Genomic DNA, 12250 nt, shown 5'->3' with positions numbered 1-12250 from the left:
GAAAGAAGGTTTTGTGTAAACTCTGAGTCTGTTAACCCTGAAATGAGGGAAACTCTGGGTATTCCGTTTCAGAGAGGGAGGTCACTCAAACCCAAGAAAGAGGGGTAACTCCAGCCCGTTTCAGAGGGAGAGGTAACTTTACCTCTGAGTCAGTTACTATGGTAACTGAGTCTGTGAACCTGGTCGGGAGCAGGTTTTCTTCTATGAACCCTGAGTTTCTCTCGGTCTCCTCCCTCTTTCAGAGCCAGAAACGTCATTTAATTTCCTCATTCTTTCATTCAGTCTGTATCACGCCGTGTTTGTGATCTGTTTTTAAGTCGATTTTCTTCTGCTGGATTGCATCTTAATGAAAATAAATTGTAGAAACCAGGAAATACTGGGTCAGAGTGGAACTTGCTGTGTTTGAGAGCAGGCAGGAGAGGGAGGGGTTATCAAGCTCTGGTTTATTCCAGGAAGAGGAGCAGCACTGTACATTTCCAGCTTTGTTTCCTCATTCCTCGTACAGTTGATGGACTTGTTTGCCTACTTCTACTTCGCCTGGCATGCGTTCTTGTCAAACTGTCATTAGCAGTATTCATAAAGTCAATATTTTTATGATGAGAAGAAAGGTTTAAGGTTAGGTCCATCTTTCCTCTGAGATGGTTTCTTTAAAACTATCTACTATAAATCTACAACATATTTGAAGTTAAGTACATATATAAATTAATGAAGAAATTTTTCCGTTCTCTGTAGAAAGAAGTCCAAATTCCCAACTCTCCTCCTTCAACATGCCTGCTGATCTGGAAACGTGTATATGTCCTGTACCCACCTGTTTTAAATTGTGTATATTTATAGTGTATATTTTGGGTTGGGCAGTCAGGGGCTTCAGTTTTAAAGTGTCATTGAGAGCCTGTTGGAGAGTACAGAATATTTCTGACTATAAGCTTGTGAGCCTCGGGCATGTCCAGAACATACAGTATGTAAATGGTCAGCTGGAGATTAGTTTACAACAGTTACAAGCATCGCTATGATTGGGATATATTTTAGCTAGTTTAGAAGTACAGTGTGTCTGCCTCCCGGACCCTGACTGACAAAAGGAGAGTGGCCTGATAACTGAAGGCTCTACCTCCCATAGTACATTTAGAGACTGTAGGTACCACGAGCAGGCCTTCATTCTGAGACCTTGAAGGGTAGTACGGCACTATTAGCTCTTTAAGATTAGATGGTGCCTGACCATTTAGAGCTTTGTAAGTGAGAAGAAGGATTTTAAATTCTATTCTAGATGTTATAGGGAGCCAGTGCAGAGAAGCCAACACAAAAAAGGAAATAATCTTCAGAAAAGGTAAAGGGGTAATAATGGATTTGAAGTGTCTAAAAATGAATTCTTTTGGTAATGAAACAGGTATTAATTTTTACTAAAATCAAATCTAAGTTTTGAAACCTGGTGTCGCGACATCTCTCGTCCTGCATGAGTGAGTCTGTCCAGAGAAGAACGGCGAGGTCTTGAAGACTGGATCGGATATGAAAAGCCAAGATGGCCACCCAGAGATGAGTGTTTATGATAAAAGTGTCCTTATGTCCGAAAGAGAACTAGTCCCTTTTCCTAGTTCTAGTCAGTACAAAAGCTGCAGCGTTCTGGACTAGTTAAAGAGTCTTTAGAGACTTACCAGAGCACCCTGACAAAAGAGAATTACAATAATCCAACCTGGAGCTAACAAATGTGTGAAATAGTTCTTCTGCATCATTTTGCGACAGGATATGCCTGATCTTAGATATATTACAAAGGTGAAAAAAGTGTTTTGTGAGAGAGTTAAAGTATATCTTGGTCAAATAGGACTCCTAGATTCCTAACATTGCTGCTGGATACATTTATATCAATGTTCTGGTGCAATATTATCAATATTTTGTGGAAAATAGACATTTTTAGTTGATATTATTGGGGTTTCTTATACATTTTCATATCATTGAAAGTATGTTTTTTCTGACACAAATAGACACATAGGATGAGTCATTTCTTTTCTAATGATTGATTTTGACAGTGACCTAGCTCATCACATTGCTCCAGGTGAGTGGACAGTTAAGTTTGGCAGAGACATTGATGTACTGTTCTCCAGAGTCTCATGGAACTGAATGCACACGTCTATATTTTCCTTTTGACCACAACACTGTTATATTGCCTATTTAAAACTTTGCCACATTTGTACAGGGTCTCCCTCAGCAAACCACTGGAAGTTGTTGTGGTATCTTCATACTGGTGGTATATTGCTTTCCAGTCTCTGTTGGTTTTGTACTGTATTATTTGAAACTGTCATCACTTCTCAAATATTTTCCTTTCATAGTATGCACTCAGCCTGAGCACAGATGCTCCACTTCGGTTCACTGAGGTCAGTATTTTTCTTCAGTTATCGGAGCAGGTATAAAAGAAGAACTTGAATCCCTCAGTACGTTTGTCACAAGGCTAACTAAGCATCATCTAAAATGTACTTTAAACTACAGTATTAACCACACATTACAGTATGGTGTGACTATTTAACACGACTCTATAACTTTGTGTTGTACTCTAATGTGATTGGCTTGCATAAACTGCAACTACTGAGCAGAAAAATGGTGAAATACTGATTAGTGACTGAAAATGACCACAACTCCTGAACGTATGGTGAATATTCTATCATTTATTTTAGAAGGACATGATACACATCTGAAAATGGTGGTGCATTAGTCTGATGGAACAGTTCCTGATTGATGGGTAAGACAACTTTAAACGTAACTCCCTAAACTATTATTGATCATAAACTATGAACTATATTGTCACCTTATAGTGCTGGCCTACAGCTAAGTCTAAGAATCTGCTCGAGTTATGGCGTGCAGTGTGACATAAAGTATAACAGTAAGAAGAGTGTTGTCATGATTGATTTTTTTAATCTCTGATCAAGCCCTGAGTGTGGTAGATGAAGTCAAATATCTGTGACATATTATCAGGAATGATTTGAGTGATGATGATGATGATGTGCAGCGTCAGTGCTGCAAACTGTACGCTCAAGCTAATATTCTGGCACGTAAATTTCAAATGTGCACAGACAACGTTCAAACTGAGCTGTTCAGAGCACTGTACTCCGCTGTATACTGCTCACGTGTGGTGCAATTACAGTCAAGCTAAAATGAAAAAGTTACAGGTGGCATATAATGATGCATTCAGAATCTTTCTTAAGTTACCAAGATGGACGAGTGCAAGTCAGATGTTTGTTTTTAATAATGTCTCCATGTTTCATGCTGTGCTGAGAAATTGTATGTGTCGATTAGATAATACAGAAAACTTAATTTTAATGTGACTGACTCAGCCCACACTCAGTGACACGAGTGAGTTTCTGGAAACACTGGTGCAAATGTCTCTTTTATTTGAATCGCTGACAAACTGTGAAATGTAGTGATTATATCCCGTTGTTAATGTCCTGTATTTATATTTCTTTTTTTTTTATAATGATATGGACCTATGGGTCTGAAATAAAGTATAAAGTAAGTAAACTATCATTACTGTACTTTTTTATTCTTTGACTTGTATCTTAAGCAAAAGCCATGGACAGAGTTTTGCATTCTGGACCGATGAGTCCAGAGCCTTGCTCCAAGGGGGGGTCACTGATCTACAGGGTCCCAAAGGCCAAAAAGAGGCAACATGAGGTGAGCATGAAAGTGATGTCAGAGGATACCCAGTGGCGTGCTAATGTTAGTGATAGAGTCATTAAACATATTCAGGGAACTCTATGGATGCATACATACCTAAATGAATGAAAATCATGTTTCCCCTCAAAGGGTCAGATTGAAAAGGCCAACAGGTGCTTCATATTGGAGGTAATCTCAATTTGAATTCAAAATGTGTTTTATACTTTAACCTGTGGACACCTCTGAATGACTGCCCATTGAACATCAGGGGAATGTGTTATGATGTGATTTAGAAATTCTCACTATTCATTTTCAATCTTCATATTTCTGTTAACTTGTGTCCAAAAATCCTTAGTAGTCCCATTGTACTGTCAACAGTTTGTGTGGTGTCTGAAATATGCTTGATTTTTCCTGGCCTATATTTTACATTTGCCAACGTGTGTGCTGTTGGAAATCCTCAACAAAGTGTTACTCCAGGAGGGAGATGAGGCATACTTAACATTGGCTCTTGTGTGTACCACCTTCAGAGACACTATGTCCACTAACTTGTTCACATTCTCAGTGGCTTGACAGTAAGTGCTTCAGTAAAAGGTGCTGGGTATACAATACATGGAGCATAGTGTTAGTTCAGGCAGGCCACGGAGTCATGCTCTGTTATCATGACAGAGTTTCTGTAACAGCTGATCTCTCACAAGCCGCATCAGCTGATGTCCAGCTGATTTGCTTCAAAGAGTCCTATTGGCCAAATAGTACATATGCCGCCTTATTTAAACTGCTCTAGCCTGCCTACTTTTGCTGCTCCCTCTGCAAGCTGCATTTGCGTCCCTCCTCCTCCTCCCCACCTCCTCCTTTTCTGCTATTCTGACTTCATCAATGTCATGCTTGTCATTGATGCTTGCTCTGTTGGGGTTTGCTGCTTCTCTCCCTGCCTTATAGCTTTCCTTGAATGCACGGGAAGGACAGGGAGATCCCTCACAGAGCCATACCGCCAAATATAAATAATTGTGTCAAAGTATATCAGTAAATCAGAATCAGAAATACTTTATTAATCCCAGGGGGAAAAATCGGTTCAGTCAAAAATCAACAATCAGCATTGTTTCAATGATTGCTTGCTATCTGGGAAGTGAACGTTATTCTGTGGCAATCCTTCATTTTCTTTACTGAGGCTAGAAAGCCATCACCTGTTGGTAATCCCAAAATGTTTATTGGTATCGTAACATTACGACAAAACATGAATGTGGACTCCACAATGTGAAGCCTTTATTGTTTGCTTCGCTTTAAGTGGTTAAATTGTCCTCTAGTGTTCTCTAGTGGACAAAACATAAATAACAACTACATGCTGCTGAGCATGTAGTTGTAGTTCTGATGTGCAGTATGGCTCAAGGTTTGCTGTAGTAATTAGTCAAATTGCCTTTACTGTATAGGATAAACAGAACTACATTTTAGCATTAAAATATTTGAATATATTTGAATATGAAAACATCCCATGTACGAAGGCTATAGTCCTCCAAGCAGGCGGTCCAGGTTCTCTCACGCCCTGACTTCCAGCTCTATCCATTGTCCCATCTCTCCCATAGAGGCACAGAAAGCCTAAAGATAAACCACACCACTGCCAGTACCCCATCCTGACAAAAACTCACCACCTCCCCCTTGTGGCCTTCTCTGTCATCTACCAGCTGTCAGCCCTAATGCTGCCTTAAATATACAACAACTTTTGATTTACATGTTGTGATCAATAATAGGCCTTTCAGACCCATTGGAAGTTTTTTAAATGAATTTTCTGAACTTTTATCCTTTGCTGTCTTAAACTTTGACAAAGTTATTATTGCTGATGACTTTAATATTCATATTGATGATCCCTATAATAGTCTTGCAACTGAGTTTTTAAAAATCACTGAGTCTTTAAACCTAGTACAGCATGTATCTGATTTGATTTGATAGACCTTTAGTGTTACACGTCGTCTGAAATGTGTCTCGCATCAGAGCGGCTCCATTTGTGACATAAAAATTAAGACAAGATACAAAGATACAAACATTTGACACGACATTCAAACACCACACAGATATTCAGAGGCATTAAACGTGCTTTGATCTGGGATTCAGCTCCACATTCAGATTTAGAATTGACTGGTGAACACAAAAGAGTGTTTCAGTCTGAAGGTTGGGACCCTGTAGCTCCAGTTTGATGGTCACAGTTCATATTCTGTGTTCAGAGCGTGGTCAGGATACGATCTTTGAGCAGATGTTTAACTGTTGGAGCAGTTTAGACTTCAGAGTGGTGGACAGACACACATACCATGAGGTGTTACAATACTGTAGGACACTTAGAATCAAAGAGGTAAAGAACAAAACTAGAATCTGTCGACTCGCCCCAAAAGATCTCAGTCGACGGAGGAAATCAATTCTTTGTTTTGTCTTTTTACAGATGTAGTCAATGTGATCTTTCCAGGACAGCAGATGGTCGATCATTATACCCAAATATTTATCAGATAACACTTGCTTGATTTTCTCATTATGAATGAGAATAGGGGCCTTGTGATCATCTGATCCAACTCACAACAGGGGCCACACATTAGATTTAGTTTTTACCCTGGGTTTGAGCATTAAGGTCATTTGTGTGTCTACTTCAGTACTGTGTTTCATACTGCCCCAAAACACCCCAGAAGTACTATACATTCCTGTATCTTTAATGAACATAGTGCTTCTTAATTTTCTAATTCTTTTTCCCTTGGAATATTAAAGCAAACTCCATCTGTACTATCTCAACTCAGTGACTTAGTAAATAGCTTTAACAATCTCTGTCAATCCACTTTAGATGCTATTTCTCCAATTAAATACAGATCAAAGTCATCTCCAAAAACCTCTTCTTGGATGAATACCATCATACGAAGTTTAAAAAGATCTTGTAGAAGAGCAGAAAGGAAGTGGAAGAAGACCAAATTATATGTTCACTATCTGTACATGACAGACCTTCTGACTTCATTTAACAATGAAGTAAAAAACACAAGAGTCAACTATTTCTCCAACCTGATCATCAATAACCACCACAATCCACGATTTATATTTAATACCATTAATCAACTTATTAACTCTGCCCCCCCCCCAAGCTCTGTCAGCTTCCTCAAATGCTGTGAAAAGTATTTATCTTTTTTCCAGCAAAAACTCATTCATTTTATATTTTATATTGTACCGATGACAACTTCACATATTTACGATGATCCTGCCTGCTCTGAACTGCTCAGCCATTTTCAATTAATTTCTCTGACTGAGCTTATCGATACTGTGTCTCACATGCGTACCACCTCAAGCCTTACTGATATCTTACCCACCTCACTCCTGAAAGAGGTTATTGGTACAATTGGCCCCAGCTTACTAAACATCATTAACTGTTTCTTCACTTCTGGTCATGGTCGCAATTATTTTAACAGTGAGAGGAGGGGGTCTCAAGAAATGGATCGAGCAACGAACGTTTGGACACACAATAAAACACATTATTTATTATCTGTCATGGGTCATTTGATCTTGTTTTTACTAAGGTCTTTAGTATTGAGCACTGTTGTCACTTCATCATGTTTTCTCCTGTGCTGTCGTTTGTATGTAAAAGAAGGCCAACTCACTCACTGTAACCCAAATAGCTAAGGGTATAGTGAACCCCTGAGTGACGACCGACTCTACCACTGATCCACAGCCGCCTGATATACGTGATCAGATCAAAATGTAAATGTGTGAGGACTTCAAAAAATCATACAGAAGAGTCGTGCCAGCAATTTCTAGTGAATAAAGTGAAGTGTCTGTTTCTTATGGTGGCTGGGAAGTTAAAAGCAAAATTACAAAGTGTGAAACACTTTTACAAAATTTGAGACAAATTTACATTTTGAAAAACATTTTAACATTTTATAAAACAAATGTACAATATGTGAAACACTTTTACTAGTCCCCAAACAAATTGACTAATGACAGATTCTTGACTGAAAGGGAATATACCAAATGCAGGAACAGGAAGTGACCCAGAAGTGATTGAGTGAGGGTCATTGTGTTGTGTGTAAAGCGCTAGATGACTTTTACTTTGAAAATACTTATACTGAAAGCTACAAAGTCACAGACCGCCTTATATGCTGCTGTGTTTCTCGTCAACCGCCACCTACTTGTAAAATAAAACTCTGCAGAGCTGAGCAGAGAGAGAGAGAGAGAGAGAGAGAGGAATCGTGCATTGTCCGCTGTTAAGACTAGTTGAATGAATCTGTTTCAGTGTATGTTTTTCTACTTCAAATTTCTTTTTTTGTTTGTTTTGTGCAGCTGCTTGCTGCCGATGTGATTGTGCTCTCTCTTGGTTTTACAGTCTATGGTTTTGCTAAGTCGTAATCTCCCCGCAGTTAAGCTCACGTGTTGTGATACAGGACGAAGTGAAACTTTTTTAAAACAAGATCCCCCAAGGATGTTAGGAAAAATAAAAAGATTTATTGTTGAGTTTTTTGCCTTTATTACTCTCTCTGTTTATCTGTCAGTCCGACTCTCTCTCGCTCTCTCTCTCTCTCTCTCTCTCTCTCTCTCTCTCTCAGGCAAGTGCGATGGTCAAAGTGTCCTGACCCCTCCTAAAACAAAAATAACCACCCGGAAAAACGATATGGGCCTAATAAGATCATTGTATGACCATGTGTCACAGAAAATGAATCACAATCTGGATCATGTTTAAATTTTCATAGAGTTTGCCATTTGTACAAGTGCATAAACAAAACTAAATAATGTCATACTAAATTATATATCAGCTTTACATATAGGCTACTTATAGGCTAAAGAAACTCTGCAGGGCTGAAATGGTGCAGAAACAACTGATCCAGTCCATGTTTATACAAGTATTCAATGTTTTCAATGGTCAATGTTCTTTTGAAATTGGATGTTGCTTCTTTCTTCTAATGTAAATGTTCGAGGTGTTTTTGCCCCCTGGTGGCCACCGTACTAAACAACAGTTCTAAACCAAGGATTAAATGATCCATCAAACAACCAATGCAAAACAGGAGCCACTGTCTTGATGTTTTGTGACCATGTAGGATTTTTGGAACTAGAAACTTGTGTAGTGGAAATATTTTGGACTGAGGCTTTTTACCTCGTCAGCCACTAAGACATGAAAGCATATTTCCACTCTTCTTTCACTGCTCAAAAAATGTATTATTTATGTGGCAACAGAACATGTTACAGATATGATGACCCCTTTTACTAGAGTGCTAGAGAGAAAAAGTCTAAGTAGAGGCAGTCTTCTCATATTCAAGGAAATATGTGATGAATAAATCCAAAAAGGCATTATTAAGGAAGGAAGATCTGAAATAGAATAAAAGCTTTGAAACATGATGTGTCTGTATATTTATTTTTTTTGATCATTTTTCTGCTGAGGGTGTGCTTTTTGAAGTGCTTGATCAATTAAATAGTAGATGTTCATAACTTCATGTTTACTGTTTTGATTATCATTATTGACTAGATTTTTAGATTTTTTTAGAAATACTTTATGGTTAGACTTTGGTAAGTTCAGTTTAACAAATAATACTTCATTTCCATTAATACAATGCTCCATATTCTCCTTCCAAAGACCCACAAAACAACCAAAACTGTATCAACTCTCCGATCATATTGTGTGACGTCCCTAGCAGGCGCAGGACCGTGAGTCCATCTGAACACCCGAGCACATCTGGTACCTACACCAACAGGGATCTGAACCAGGGACCTTCAAACTGTGAATCAGAAGAACTAACCCCTGAACCACCATGTAGCCCAGTCTGTGAATGTTTGTTTGAAGACTGCTTGATCAGAATCTCAGCTATGAAAAAGAAAATAATAATGATCACATTGATTTCATACTTCAGAGTACATTTTTAATCAATTTAAGTTTAAATGACAAAATTCATTCTGCAGAAAGAAATCATTCTATACATTTAATTTGAAATGTTTCTAAATAAAATGTACAAAGTGATGAAAACATAATATCTACATGAAAGAATAGGCCTGATGCTTTCTCTCTTAACACCCTTTAATTAGAACAAAAACAATCAGTACTCATTGTAAACACATTTAAAGTGAAGAAAAGTTGAAATGTTCATGCAGAGAAAATGTCAGTTCAGCTGAACAAAAATCCTCATGAGCAGTAAAGCCTCTGTGACTAAACAGAAACAGCTAAAGAGTTATTTAAAGAGACTCAAATATTTACAGAACACGTGAGAAGATGTCAAAGTACCGCCCATAACGTTTGATTGACAGGTGAACAATGTAACCACAATCAGCTCTCAGCAACAAACATGAATAATGATCAAGTTGAAGGATTAAAGTTTAACCCACTGTTCCTTTAAATGACTTCTGTCTATTTCAGTTTACACAACTCAGCACTAGATCCAGGATGAATAAAAAGTCCAGCATGTAGAGGCTGAGTGAATGTGGTCTGGACTCTGTGGAGGAGAGTCATGGTTTCAGAGATGCTGTAGAAGGACAGAATACCTGCTCTGTGATCCAGGTACACTCCTACTCTGGACTGAGGACCTGAGACAGGAGTGCTGACATTGTTGTACCAAAAGTCATAACTGTTGTTGTTACAATTTAACATCCAAGATTTGTCATTGTGTCCAAATCCACTTTCATTCCCATCTCCTGCTCTGCTGATATTCTTGTATGCGACTGCTACAAAAACTCTTCCTCCTCTCTCCACCTCCCAGTAACAACATCCAGTCAGACTCTCTGGACTCAGGACCTGACACCATTTAGTGAATCTGTCTGGGTGACTAGAATAAGACTGTTGTTGACCTGTGTTGGTTACTTTTCTGTTCCCATCAGATAATAACAGCTCTGTGTTTGCTGTGTTTGGATCCAGTGTGATGTCACATGAATATTGTAAGAAATCAGCTCTGGTCTTGGGCTCTGGTTGTGACAGTAAAACATCCACTTCAGTCACTCTCTGTGAGATGTTTGTCCATTTCTCTCTCAAGACGTCCTCTAGTTTATCTCTGACTTCTGACACAGCTGCTGTCACATCCTCAAAGTACCTCAGAGGACGGATATTGATGCTGGATGAGTGTGTAGATTCACAGAGTGGTGACAGTGAGGGGTAGTTGTGTAGAAACTGGTTGTGGTCCTGTGTGTGTGAGAGCTTCACCAGTTCAGCGTCTCTCCTCTTCAGCTCAGTGATCTCCTGCTCCAGCTTCTCCTGAAGCTCTCTGACTCGACTCACTTCAGTTTGCTGCTGGAATCTGACCTGCTGCTTCACATCAGAGCGTCTTTTCTCCATGAGACGGATCATCTCTGTGAAGATCTTCTCACTGCCCTCCACTGCTTTATCAACGGAGCCATTGATATCCTCCACCTCCTGTTGAAGCAGCTTCACATCTTTCTCTCTGTCCTGGATTCTCTGCTGGATGTTTTGTCGACTCACCTCCAGCTCTCTCTGCTTCTCAGTCCTCTCTGCTGCAGCTGAGACTGTGTCGTGGCCTTTATGTTCATCCACAGAGCAGAGATAACAGATAGACTGCTGATCAGTACGACAGAACATCTTCATCACCTCATCATGACGAGAGCAGACGTTCTCCTGGAGCTTCTTGGAGGGCTCCACCAGCTTGTGTTTCTCAAAGGCAGGTGAATCATAATGAGGCTGAAGGTGTTTTTTGCAAGAAGAAATCAGACAGTGTAGACAGGACTTACAGGCTTTCAGTTTTCTCTCGGTGCAGACATCACAGGCCACATCTTCAGGTCCAGCATAGCAGTGATCAGCAGGAGCAGCTTGGAGTCCAGTCTTCTTCAGCTCCTCCACTAAAACTGCTAACATGGTGTTTTTCACCAGGACAGGCCTCACTGGGAAGGTCTGCCTACACTGAGGACAGCTGTAGATTTTCTTCTCCTCCTCTTTATCCCAATGGGTTTTAATACAGTTTATACAGTAGCTGTGTCCACAGGGAACAGTCACCGGATCCTTCAGTAGATCCAGACAGATTGAACAAGAGAAGGTTTCCTGGTCTAGCTGAACTCCTTTCTGCGCCATTTCTCCTCTCATTGACAACGACTGTCTGACTTTCACTTTCTACTACATTCACCTCTGATCTACACAACATGTGTTTGTGCTGTAAACATAGACTGTAAAAATAATATAATAATATGTTGACCAATATCAAAAGAAACTAGATTGTTAAGAGCCAGATCATTTGAATATCAATAAAAAGAATTTCCACACCAGAATGAATTTCCACACCTGTATATTAAATACACAAAATATGGTTCACACATACACAGATAAACAGGTATGACAGATGTGAAAACTAACAAACTAAAATGATGAAGTGCGAACTAAAAGAAAACCCTTTTTGTCCCTTATGAATATGTGTCAGTGTTTGTAATACCACACAATGAGCAAGGAAGGGAATATCCTTCTAAAGTCAGAGTCAAAAGCACGATCCGGCTCCCCACCCAGCCAACAGGACTGGGAATCTGTGCTTTCTGGAAACACTGGAATCTGTGAATATCTGGATCTGAGTACAATCTGGAAACCGTAGTCACCACCCCGTCACCACAACCTGACCTATAAATGATCATTTCTCTCAGTTATCAATCTGTAATCAAATCAATTGCTACAGGCTACTGTTTAAAT

The 12250-nt window shown here is 39.3% G+C and overlaps 1 protein-coding gene across 1 annotated transcript; it reads right to left on the bottom strand.

Moving 5' to 3' along the window:
• Nucleotides 1-9645: 9645 nt before the first annotated feature.
• Nucleotides 9646-11647, bottom strand: LOC110003599 (tripartite motif-containing protein 16-like). The gene has a single exon (XM_020659165.3). The coding sequence runs from the start codon at nucleotides 11645-11647 to the stop codon at nucleotides 9983-9985; it is 1665 nt and encodes a 554-aa protein (XP_020514821.2). The 3' UTR covers nucleotides 9646-9982.
• Between the last annotated feature and the right edge of the window lie 603 nt (nucleotides 11648-12250).

The sequence above is a fragment of the Labrus bergylta genome, chromosome 2 (genome assembly GCF_963930695.1).
Source record: "Labrus bergylta chromosome 2, fLabBer1.1, whole genome shotgun sequence".
Classification (NCBI taxonomy): Eukaryota; Metazoa; Chordata; class Actinopteri; order Labriformes; family Labridae; genus Labrus; species Labrus bergylta.
This window is presented reverse-complemented; position numbering and strand designations above follow the sequence as displayed.

Bases quoted from the DNA above. Each gene is read 5' to 3' on its own strand.
- LOC110003599 (XM_020659165.3), bottom strand. From the start codon at position 11,647: ATGGCGCAGAAAGGAGTTCAGCTAGACCAGGAAACCTTCTCTTGTTCA.